This window comes from Lepidochelys olivacea, assembly GCF_965140295.1.
Source record: "Lepidochelys olivacea isolate rLepOli2 genome assembly, chromosome: 12".
In the NCBI taxonomy this organism is placed as follows: domain Eukaryota; kingdom Metazoa; phylum Chordata; order Testudines; family Cheloniidae; genus Lepidochelys; species Lepidochelys olivacea.
Genome location: NC_140422.1, coordinates 30,083,213 through 30,096,053, shown reverse-complemented (window position 1 = coordinate 30,096,053; position 12,841 = coordinate 30,083,213). Strand labels below are relative to the sequence as shown.

At 42.1% G+C, this 12,841-nt stretch overlaps 1 protein-coding gene across 4 annotated transcripts; it reads right to left on the bottom strand.

Moving 5' to 3' along the window:
- Window positions 1-5,313: 5,313 nt before the first annotated feature.
- NUDT7 (nudix hydrolase 7) lies at window positions 5,314-12,433 on the bottom strand. 4 transcript variants are annotated; one of them, XM_084644726.1, is made up of 4 exons: window positions 12,334-12,433; window positions 8,701-8,854; window positions 7,231-7,389; window positions 5,314-5,837 (listed from the first exon to the last, which is right to left on the bottom strand). In XM_084644726.1, the coding sequence occupies exons 1-4, from the start codon at window positions 12,369-12,371 to the stop codon at window positions 5,454-5,456; spliced, it is 735 nt and encodes a 244-aa protein (XP_084500852.1). In that variant the 5' UTR covers window positions 12,372-12,433; the 3' UTR covers window positions 5,314-5,453. The 4 variants fall into 4 exon arrangements, with proteins under 4 accessions (XP_084500852.1, XP_084500853.1, XP_084500854.1 ...); XM_084644727.1 differs by having other exon boundaries at window positions 8,701-8,851; XM_084644728.1 differs by lacking the exon at window positions 12,334-12,433 and adding an exon at window positions 11,860-12,306.
- Window positions 12,434-12,841: the final 408 nt, after the last annotated feature.

The window sequence follows — 12,841 nt, the reverse complement described above, 5'->3', positions numbered from 1 at the left end:
GAACCCAATCACAGAGAGAGACAATACAGGCTGCTCCCTAAGGCAGAGACGGACAATTTACCCCACCATTTTCTAGGCTCCCTACTATGCTCAGAAGGGAAGGAAGAAAATGCATATTCTTTCTCCACAGAGGGATCTACTGTCTGGTGTCCTAGGTCGATCTTGAATCCTCCATACAACCTGAGCCAAAGAGCTCACTGGTGTCATAATGGTATTAGTGAGAGATACTGAGGTAGAAGGTCATCTAATAGCAGAAGAGGAGAACAAGGGTGACTCTGGCTGTGTGTCACTGCAAGATCATTCAGTACCGAGGACATCTTCATTGTTGAAAAAGTCACTGCCAAAAGCTTCTGCACCATAGAGGCTGAAGCCATCGGCACTGGAGTTGTCAGCACTGAACGGGTTTCTATCAGTACTGAGAGGTCAGTACTAGGAGCAATGCGGACTATGGCTTCAGGCAGTACCTTGGGTACTCAGTGACTGGTCTATGCTGAGGTGTAAGAAGAACTCTATTTGGACAACAAACTACTTTTGGCTGAAGATCATGAGGGGAAACAGCAGTCTGATGAGGTCTTTGCCTAATTTGATTAGGCACCTGAGAGAGTGAACTAGCCCAGTCAAGGTACCTTTTTTGCCTTGGAGTTGAGCTGCAGGTCAGGCACTATCAGGTCCTGAGGCTGTCTTTAAGACAAAGTTTAAGATGGGCCTCTCTCACTTTCTGTGTCCTCTTAGAGAAGGAGCAACAGATTGAGCATGGACGTGCCCCTCTCCAAGGCAAAAAAGACACCTTGACTGCCCCTCATTAAGCAGGATAGCCATGTCACAAGAAGAGCAAGTTGTGAACCCTGGGGACTTTGTTTCAGCAGATAGATCTGGGAGATCTGATCGAAAAAGGTGATTTTTTGTTTTTGTTTGTTTGTAAATGCCAATGACTGTATAATAATATTATTAACTACCCTTAGAAAAAATGCATAGTGCACAGCGAAGGACACTGCAAGAGTTCCATCTCACTGCCATGGGTGGGAAGGATGAATTAATTGGTGCTTGGGCTTGCTCTACCCTTTATGTCCTTGGGTGCGTCCTTGGATCCTAGGGGAATGAGGGCATGTAGGGTGCAGCACAGCTCCAACGGACACTGCCGGCCAAAAGAAACCAATCTCACACATATGGGGCACATATGCACCAAAGTGGAATCTAGTAGACAAGCACTCAAGGACCAATCACTCGTGCCTTTTGGAAAGGTAGGTCTTTATATCCAAATAAGAAGCTCCGGTAAGGCATGCTAGAGACCTATGAATAGCAGGATGAGAGTTCAGATGGCCGAGGTGATGCAGCGGAGAACAATCAGAGAAACTGAACAATACTTTCTTGAGTGCTGCCCCAGGTGCAGACTGTATCAAAGAAAGTTTAGTTACCACAGCCGGTGTCTGCAGGAGACTTCAAAAGCTGTATATGAATAACTGAACAGAGCAGCTGTTACCAGGACTCCTGAATGGCCAGGCAATGGCTGAATTATGTGATGAAAATAGACAGTGAAAAAATGAGACAACTGTCAAAATCTGCAAGGCTATGTCTATGCTACAGCTAGGAGGTACGATTTGCAGTCCGGGCAGACTGACTTGTGGTAGCTCAGCTTGAGCTAGCATGCTAAAAATGGCAGTGTGAATGTTACGGTGAAGGCAGTGGCCCAGGCTAGCCATCCAAGCTCAGATGCAGGAGGTTGGGCGGGCTTGGACTTGGGTGGCTAACATGAGCTGCTGCCAGTGCCACAACAGCAACACAGCTATTTTTAGTGCTCTAGCTCAGGTTGAGCTAGTGCAAGTCTATCTACCTGTGCTTGGAATTTCACCTCCCAGCTGCAGTCTAGATATACGCTAAGGATACTCAAAGAATTTAGCAAAAGTTCTGAAGGAAAGTCTCACATCAGTTACAGCTCATATTGCTAGATATCCAAAAGTGGGACTGAGCTTTACAAAGAATGCATATTACAAGCTATGGATACATGCCCACTTGTGCCAAGACAATGATATATAAGTTGCATTGTATTCAATGGGAAGTGTTATCACTATAATTCCTAGTACCCTTTAAAAATGAAATAATATTCATTTAATGTGAAGAATTGTGAGGTTTTATTCTTTGCATCATAAATTTAAAGGCATCTTTATCTTCTTCAGGCTACAGTACATATAACATTGAGCAGTCATTCATATTACATACTCAGATGTCTGTACAAGCACATCAATCTTTTCAGATTCATTACTAGCTTATCTTTTTGCTAAGAACATCTCTGCTCAAGTGTTTTGTATTTCATGGGCTACAAGATGAAATGCCAACTCTACTGGATGAAATGGAAGAGCCATTCTAGCCTGGAGCCTGATGTGAAACATAGTAGAAATTGGAACATTCCTAAAGAAGAGAAATCAGCTTCTTTAAGAGTCAGAGCAGTAAACCACTACACTTTTAGTCTTGATATTCAGTGAACACAGATAGAGGTGAAATGTCCTATTTAACGTGATAAAGTAAAAAGTTCTGGCCTGTCATACACTTGCATTGCAAACTTTATACTAACTTTATTTATTTAACAGCTCACATTCTCAAGGCATTTTGCCTTTAGGACTAGTCTATTATGCAGGAATTGTACCACTGACCTTTATTTTTTCAAGCTTCTCTTTCTTAACACTGTAAATATCTTATAATTCCTGCTCCCACTGCGCTGTGTAAACACAAGCTCTGTTAATTTAACTGGGAGCAGGAGCAGGTCCTTGTTCTGATAATACTGTATTTTAGGTGAATTCAGCCTGATCCTGCAAACCATGAGTAGATTTGGGGACAATTTTTATACCTTCAAGTCAGTGGCACTTCTATGGGTACCCACATGGCTCCACAGTATGCCAACACTTTTATGGCTGCCTTAGAACAACAATTCCTCAGCTCTCATCCCCAAGCACCACACTGATGACATCTTCATCATCTGGACCCATGGGAAGGAGGCCCTTGAGGAATTCCACCAGGATTTCAACAATTTCCACCCCACCATCAACCTCAGCCTTGTCCAGTCCACAAAAGAGATCCACTTCCTGGACACTACAGTGCAAATAAGCAATGATCACATAAATACCACCCTATACCTGAAATCTACTGACTGCTATACTTACCTACATGCCTCCAGCTTTCATCCAGACCACATCACATGATCTATCGTCTACAGCCAAGCTCTAAGATACAATCGCATTTGCTCCAATCCCTCAGACAGAGACAAACACCTACAGGATCTCTATCAAGCGTTCTTAAAATTAGAATATCCATCTGCTGAAGTGAAGAAACAGATTGACAGAGCCAGAAGGGTACCCAGAAGTCACCTACTACAGGACAAACCCAACAAAGAAAGCAACAGAACGCCACTAGCCATCACCTACAGCCCCCAACTAAAACCTCTCCAGCGTATCATCAAGGATCTACAACCTATCCTGAAGGACGATCCCTTACTTTCACAGACCTTGGGGGACAGGCCAGTCCTTGCTTACAGACAGCCACCCAACCTGAAGAAAATACTCACCAGCAACCACACACCACACAACAAAAATACTAACCCAGGAACCAAACCCTACAACAAATCCCATTGCCAACTCTGTCCGAATATCTATTCAAGGGACACCATCATCGAACCTAACCACATAAGCCACACACCATCGGGGACTCGTTCACCTGCACATCTACCAATGTGATATATGCCATGTGCCAGCAATGTCCCTCTGCCATGTACATTGGCCAAACCGGACGATCTCTACGCAAAAGAATAAATGGACACAAATCAGACATCAAGAATTGCAACATTCAAAAACCAGTAGGACAACACTTCCATCTCCCTGGACACTCAATAACAGAATTAAAAGTGGCAATTCTTCAACAAAAAAAATTCAAAAACAGACTTCAACGAGAAACTGCAGAACTGGAATTAATCTGCAAACTGAACACCATCAAATTAAGCCTGAATAAAGACTGGGAGTGGATGAGTCACTACAAAAAGTAATTTTCCCTCTGCTGATACTCACACCTTCTTGTCAACTGCTGGAAATGGGTGACATCCACCTTGATTGCATTGGCCTCGTTAGCACTACAAAAGTAATCAACTATTGAGAATAGGTCACTTCTACCTTAATTGAATTGGCCTCGTTAGCACTGAGCCCCCACTTGGTAAGGCAACTCCCATCTTTTCTTATATATACTGCTTACTGTATTTTTCATTCCATGCATCTGATGAAGTGGGTTTTAGCCCACAAAAGCTTATGCCCAAATAAATGTGTTAGTCTCTAAGGTGCCACAAGGACTCCTCGTTGTTTTTGCTGATACAGACTAACATGCTACCACTCTGAAACCTGTCACCCAAATGTATACAGCATTGGGTTCTTAGTGATGTACCTTTAAAAATACCATCTCTATCTTGTGCAAATGTACAGCATATCTCTCAGACTTTGCTGACCTGGCTAGAAAATTTTAAGATTTGCTTGTATTCATCAGATGCCAATGGCAACCTATACACTGAAGCAGTTGTCATGACAACTCAATTAACTAAATAAACATAGCTGTGTGCAGTAGCAGATCCAGTCCTGTGCATCATCTGTACCTCAGCCCAAGAGCTCTGAATAGCTGTGCACAAGAATCTGCGCATTTTACTTTGGGCAGCAGGAATATTGATGTACCATATAGTGTTGCCCACTGTGAGCGAATTTGTCTATTTCCCCTGACATTATTAACGGGACCACAGCCAGAGTCCATCTTTGGAGGCACTGAAACCCAGGTCAGGTTATTGTCATCTTCCCAATTGCTTCTCCGACTCTGTCCTATTGATTTCAGTGGGAGTTTTGCCTTAGCAAAGAGGAGTGGCCTCTTCCTGCTGCTAGTGCAGAGTTTGTAGGACAATACTTTGCACTAGTGGGTAGTTAGTGGGAAATGCAGGCATGGCCTATTGCTTTACACCAAAGAAAGGAATATCAGCATTATTTTAACACCATTTGCATTACTACAGTTAAGATGGCATCTTCTTTTCCCTTATAACCGTTTTTAGTTCAAGGGATTCTAATATGCCTGTAAAAATAATCTGAGGCTGAAATCTGACATGTAGTACTAGGGCTCACCCTGGGAAAATGTTTTCCTCCAATAGTTTTATATGTGTACAAATACAGGCCCCGCTCCTCTTTCCACTGAAGTCAACGGCCAAACTTCAGTGAGAGCAGGACCAGGATCAGATACGCACAAGGCCAAGATTTTTTTAAATACATGTGAAATAAATACAGAAATTAAACTATTTAGGGCTCATTAATCTATCAGCACTTTATTTTTTGTAATCCAATACAGGCATTAAAACGGAACAATTTCTGATTCAGAAAATCAAATAGTAAAGTTTGAAAAATAATTTAAACCAACTGTTTACACTGATGTGCCAGTCCCACAGCTCACAGTTTGCTGCTTCTTCCCTGATATAGCGATATATACTGCTCCATGAAACTCTTCTCAGAGGATGAAATTAAGTTGTCAAAATCATACGGAATTGCAAATGTAGGTTTCTTTTCAAAAATTACAAGAGCAAGAAATACAGCAAAGTGTGCAGTGAGTCCCCATATCCTAAGTGATGTTTTACGCTCAGGGTCATCATATACAAAACTGTGCAGCCAACTTGCAACACCATCTGCTCTTTTATAAGGCAAGGTCATGTACTTTAACGGATCGATAAAGTACTCCAGTGGCACCAAAAACACATCACTCACTTCATCTGGATTAGGTCTGGCCTGGAATGTGTCCTCTATAAATCCTACAACTGGTGTTACCAAAGAACCCACCTGAAAGGAAGAAAAAACATGAACTTGTTTGAAATACTAAGAAGAAAATCCTGTTTTTTTTCAAATGTTTTAGAAAATCTATCTACAGTATAACAAAATCATCACTGTTGATAACCTATGAAACAATCATACTTGTGAAGCCGTTTCGGGCCCTAATTCAAAAATTACATAGTTAAGCATTTATGTACTTTTTAGCATTGATATCAATGTAACTACTTATGTGTTTCAACTTACGCAGGTGCTTATGCACCTTGCTCATTTGGGACACACATTAGTGTTTATATTCTCTGCACACTGCTACCAATACAGGGCAACAATCACACACACAAGTGAGTCTGATATTCCATACAGTAGAGGTCACTGATAAACTGTAAGGCATTCACAAGCAGCCTATTCGTACAGATTATAAATATGAAAACCTGACACATACTGTTACAATGAAAGCCAACCATCATCACTTGTAGAGTCAGCAAGGAAATGTTACTGTTCCAAACACAAGGGTCACAATCTGCTCTCAGTTACTCTAGTGTAAATCTGGATAGACTATTTACATCCAATCACTCTGGATTTATATCAAGGTAACAGAGCAGAATAAGACAGGTAAGGGTGTTTGTAGACCAAGATCCATTAGGTAACCAAGTATATTTTTATTCAATTGATTACATTACACCATTTTTATATCAACCTTAAGAATTCTCAAAATGAAATTGGTTGTGAGACCCTACAAAAGTAGATAGTGCTGTAACAGAGAGCACTAAAAGTTAACATTTTTGGTATACTCAAATGTATATTTCAAATTATTATAATGCATAATGATATATTGAATGATGCACTTATCAGGAAAATATTTAAGAAAACTGTTGTAACAGCTAGACTTGTCCTTTCTATGAATTTTTGTGCTTTAAAGCTACCTTTACCTAAATACTTCAAGTTTCCAAATATTACATAATGCATGTTTCCACTGTACTCCTAGGAGAAACTACTTTCATCTTCTTATCTGGCAGGATAAAACTAACAGTAAGAAGACTAATATATAAATAAACAAACACAAATTAGAGCATTAACAGAAGATAATTGTGACCTATACATAAAAATATGAAAAAACTTGCTTTGAAAATGTAGCACTTTATATCTTTTCTCTAGTATGTGAAAACTGTTCCCATGAGAGAGATAGCTAGAGCCTAGAAGCTTGAAAATGTAACACTGATTTACACCTCAAAAGACATCTCCAGAACAGAGGAAGTATACTGGCTGCATTCCTGTTACAAAGTAAAAGGTCACTCATTGCTACAGGTTTGAAATGTCAGTGATAAGCTTATAGAAGTGAAATGCAATTTTCAGCTTGTTTCCTCATAATATTCAGAGTTGTTTGATTCTTTTTGGTACACCTTACTTTATCAATTCCAGGTACAAGCCTACAGATGACCTCCACTTGCTCTGGATAGAGTCCCACTTCTTCCTTGGCTTCCCGGAGAGCAGTGGCTATTTCATCTCTATCTGTTGGCTCACTTTTACCTCCTGGAAAGCACACTTCCCCTGGTGATCTTCTCAACTGGAAATTAAAGGAGTATTATTAAGTATCATGAGTTTTCTGATTTCATCTTAAATCCTTGTGTCCACAAAATTACTCCAAATTATTGTAGATCCTTCTAATCAACAAGGCTGAGAACTGGAACAAGAGCTCTACAGGTGAGAAGAGAAATGCATAGTCAGAGCTGTATGAGGAAGCTTTCTCAACATCTGAACACGGTGTCTATATCTTCCCAGTCTAGGTCCCTCACTTTCAGCATCACACAAAAGAAGAGGCATTTTCATAGTAACGTGTTACCTTTTATCATCATATGCTTTATATTGTATACTTTCCTTTAAAATTTATAACCACATTTCAAGGCCTTTTGCCATCTCTGCCTCACATAAGAGATTGAAAAAGCTCTTTGGAACTATCTGTCACTAAAATGGTTACTTTTGCATGGTCAAACAAAATAATTAAATATGCAAGGTACAGAATTCATTAAAAAAACCAAAATCAACAGCAGAAAAACACCTCTGAATAAGTAATGTCTCTATATTTATTTGAAGTTTCACTTTCATAATAGTGAGTTCTATGAACGAACCAGAGCCTTTGTTAGAAAGCTCATTTACCATCAGTGTGTCTGCTCAGTTATTGTAAGCACAGTTATTACAGTGTCAAGATTTTTAAGTAGGAACATTATTACTGCATCTTTCAAGAGATGTTGCACCTCTCAGAAGCCGAAAAAGCAGCCAGGTAAATTACTTATCAAAAAGTACAGACAGTAGACCTAGGTATAATATGTAACAATAATAGTTTTAGAAAGATATCACTGGCACAAAATGGAGAGGAAGGTAGATTTGGTCTCTCACATCTAGAAGTGAAGAAAGAGACTGGAAAAGTAATGTTAGATACAACCTTAGGAATCACATTGGTAAAAACTTTATTGCACAGGTCAAATTTTTGTTTTAATTAAATTCTGTAGGAAACTGATCAATAGTCCCCTTTACTCTGACTTGGAAACTTGTATCAGACTTTACAGAAACATCCAAATTATTGTTGTGTATCTGGAAAGTAAATATCAGTGATCAATGTTAGCATGTGCAAATAAAGAGGTGTGTATGGATATTTTGGTTGCATACATGTGTGAAGACTATACTCTAAAACCATGCAGTAACAATTAAGATTTGTACATAGAGACTAATACTTGGATAAGAATATGGGTTAATATGAGTATCAGCTGAGTGCTTTCCTTCCTTCACTGTTTCTTTTCACACAGCTTAATCTTGCAACACACTTTCTCATTTTACTTTTGATGTTATACAGTTGGCTTTGACCTTCTGGTTCACATACCTTCATTGATCTGACAGTAAATAGCACATGCAGCTTTCCATCTTTAACCATTAGAGGCATAAGAACAGATGCTTTGGCTAGTGGCAAATGGGAGAATTTGTTTCCAACATCATATTTTCTTAAATTGATCTTGGCCTTATCTTTCATACTTCTGCTAAAAAAACACACAAAAATGCTCCATAACTAAACAGAATGCTTATCCTACTCCTTAAGAATATAGGAAAGATTATAAATTTAGGATTTACAAATACCAGAGCTGTCAAAAATATTATGTCCTGTTTTTCAAAATTATCAGGTAAACATAACTAAATATGGTCCTCATACGAGCCTGCAATTATTTTGAATCCAACCTACTGATCATCATTATCTCATTCCCAAAGCAACATGGACTTAATTTTTCTGATTCATATAAAAGTAATCAGTTCGTATTAATTGAATTATATACCAGACATATACTATTATACACAAGCTACGTACACAGAGCAACATTAGCAAATATAACACTGCCATAGTGTGTTTTTATATTACAGCATTTAAAAACACCCTCTTAAATATTCATTAAAAAAGTGTATACAGTGAGCATTAAACTTCCCATCCCCCCATTCTAAATTGCATATGATTGTGCACTTACATAATTAAAGCTTTTTGGACTCAATTTAAGATAAGACTCCACCCAGCTCAGGGTGTTTATGGGAACAGTATTGCTCAACATATTCAACACAGTTAATGAAACAGTAGTTACCAAAGAAAAATCTTAAAGGTGCATGACTGGAAAATGAGTCTGTGTTCTGCCACATCTGACAGCCCCATTTAGAAGGCAGAATTGTTCTGTGCATAGGCCAGTGTTTCCCAAACTTGGGTCGCCGCTTGTTCAGGGAAAGCCCCTGGCTGGCTGGGCTGGTTTGTTTACTTTCCGCGTGTGCAGGTAAACAAACCGGCCTGGCCCGCCAGGGGCTTTCGCTGAACAAGTGGCGTCCCAAGTTTGGGAAACATGGGCATAGGCTACTGGATTGGGACTCAGGGGAACTGGGTTCATTTCCCAGCTCTGCAATAATTATCCTATGACATCTTCATCTAGTCACTTAATCTCTCTGCCTCAGGATCCCATCTGCAAAATACTTCATTTAGGAGCCAGCATGGTTCAGTGGAAAGGATACTAGACTTGGAGCCAGAATTGGATTCCATTCCCGGTTCTGTCATTGATGTTGGACAAGTCACTTCACATCTCTCTTTTGGTTTTGCCATATGCAAAATGGGAATAATGCCACCTCATGAGGGTTAGGTATATTAGTTAATAGGCCTGATCCTGACTGCCACTGAAATAAATAGCAAAACTAGGACTGGGCATATTGTACTGCACTTAATGCATACAATCTCAAGGCAACTTGACAGTCATGGAGACTACACCTTGAATTAAGAAGAATAATTTATGATGCTTATGTTTTGCTAACTGTCAACAGGGAGATGTCTTATAAAGCATAGTAGAAAAGAAAGAAAGGCCCAATCCTGAAAACTCACACAAGTAAGTTTACACACCTGAGAAGTCAATGGGATTACTTGCAAGCACAATCTTGCCTCTCAGTCAAGATGTAATATCAAAGGACTGCAATGCAGTCTATTCTGAAGAATTTATTACTCTTGTACAAAAATACATTACAATACTTTTCTTAGTATTTCTTCTATGAAGTATTTTAAATAATTTAAAATAGACTGCTCAAACTAGTCAAATACATTTTGAGTAACAAGGTTTTACTTTAGACCCTCCTCCTTTGTATTAAGAAAGGATGACACATAAAGCTGATTGCCCCAAAACACGTTACTTAAAATTTTAAAAAAAACTGTATTTACATACTTCTCGTAAATTCTGTGAATATTTTTATTGGCTACAATACAGGCATTTATCTTTATGAAAAAGGTTGGTAACCCACTACACTTTTTATATTAACCTGAAGAGAGACAGTCCCTACACCCAGGCACATACAATAGAGCGGGTGTAATCAATAGACAGAATGCGGGTCAAATCTGGACCGGCAGACATTTTTGAATGGACACAGAAATCTTTTTATTTACTTAATCATTAGAGGTTTATTATTTTCTTCCCTGGAATCTGAATCTTGACTATGACCTGACAAAGAAATCTGGACCTTGACAAAAAACAACTGACTACCCCTGCAATAGAGAATGGATGGTCCAGTGGCTAAGACGCTAGGAACTGGGAAAACTGGCTTCAAATCCCTGCTCTCCCACAGACTTTCTATGTGGTCTTAGATAAAATTTAGACAACAAATCCTACATCGTGGCAGGGGGTTAAAACCAGATGACCTCTGTGGACCTTTTAACCCTGTAATTCTAAGTCACTCAGGGTACACCTACACTGAAGCAAGATGGCATAGATGCACATAAACCAGCTTGCTAAAAATATCAATGTAACCATGACAGCGCAGATGGTGGCACAAGCTAGCTGCTCAAGTATGTACCTAAGTCTTGGACAGGTTTGTACTGAGGCAGCTAGTCCACTGCTATTTTTAGCATGTTAGCCTGCTCAAAGCTAGTGCATGTATATCTACCTGAGCTGGAAATTGCACTTCTACCTGCAACATACATGTACCCTTAGGCCAGGGTATATCTACGCTGCAATCAGACATCCGCAGCTGGCCCATGCCAGCTGACTCCGGCTCTTGGTGATCGGGGCTAAGGGGCTGTTTAATTGCTGTGTAAACTTCCAAGTTCAGGCTGGAGCCCAAGCTCTCGGACCCTGTGAGTCCCAGGTGCCCAAGTCAGCTGGCACAGGCCAGCTGCGGGTTTGTCTTTGCAATGTAGACATACCCATAGTCTTTCTGTACCTCTGTTCTCCATATGTAAAATGGGGATAACACTTCCCGACCTCACAGGGGTGAGGATAAATACATTAAAAGACTGACGGGGGGAGGGCATACACGGAGCTCTACCATCACAAAGGAACACGCTTGAAGTGCCCTAATTCGGCAGGGATTTGTGGTCCCATGCCATAGAAAAGGGGCACGCAGGGATGACCCTGTATGCACGTACACCCAGAAACTGGGACCAGAGTCACTAAATCAGTTGCGGGGTTCACATCTTGAGCGACTGGAGGTCAAGGGCGTGTGTGTGCGCGCGCGTGAGATCTTGGTAAAAACCTACGCAGGTCACCAGAAAACAGGGCACCCTGGTACTGACAGAAACGGCCGCACCCCGACTTGCGCCGGAAGGAGCGAGTGTGAGATTTACAAGCCTGCCGCGATGTCGGTGCCAGCGAGGCAAGCCCGGGAAGTGCCTCTGGGAGTTAGGCAGCCGAGTCCCTTTCAAAGCCTGGCCCTAAGGCCTGACCTACGCTACAGCGAGGCTGATCCCACTACATCGCTGGGTCACCCCCCGTCCCTGTGCGACCCCCAGGCCTGGGGGCAGACGGCGCTGAGCGGGCGGGGAGGTCGCTTAACTACAGCGCCGGGACAGGCTCCGCGCTGGACAGGCACTCCCGCGCCCCAGGGACCGGCAGCGCGGGGCGGAGAGCTCTCACGGCTTCTGAGGGGGGGATGGGAGAAATCCGCCTGGCCCCACAGCTGCCTCGCCACGGGCCGGTGCGGTAGCCGGCGCCCTAACCACGGGGCCTGTTACCTTCCCCGCTCATCCTCGGCGTCTCTCAGAGCCGCCATCTTTCCTATCCACCCCAGGCCCCTGTCCTGAGGGAAAACGGCTCGGCGATGGAGGAGGGACAATTCCCCCACCTTTGCCACGCAATTCGTCCGCTCTCATTGGTTGGCAGCTGTGTTTCCCCAATGAGCGAGCACAGCTGCCCAGCGCTAGCTTCTCATTGGCTAGAGAGGCAGAGGCGAAGGCGGGGCGGGGCGGGGGAGGGGGACGAGTCCATGGGCGGACGGGGGAGGTAAATAGACCCCATGCTACGCCGGCCTGCGGGGAGAGTTTGGAATGCGCCTGGTTTAGGGTCAGTCAGAGCCCTGGGGAGGGCTCGCTCGACCCTCTAGTGGCCTGGGCGAGGCTCTGCGGCTCCTGACCTGATCGGAGCCTGGGGTTGTGCCACATCGAACTCCCTGGCGAGCTTCCTCCCTCACTTTTAACCAGTCCCAGCCCCCTCAACGGGCTAGTGCCAGAAACTCCAGTACAG

Excerpts from the sequence above, each read along its gene's own strand:
- NUDT7 (XM_084644729.1), bottom strand. The coding sequence starts at position 9,510 with ATGGGGCTGTCAGATGTGGCAGAACACAGACTCATTTTCCAGTCATGC. Across the intron at positions 8,855-9,442 it reads ACCTTTAAGATTTTTCTTTG|CAGAAGTATGAAAGATAAGG; the intron begins GTAACTACTGTT and ends GTGTTTTTTTAG. Across the intron at positions 7,390-8,700 it reads TTACTGTCAGATCAATGAAG|TTGAGAAGATCACCAGGGGA; the intron begins GTATGTGAACCA and ends TTTAATTTCCAG.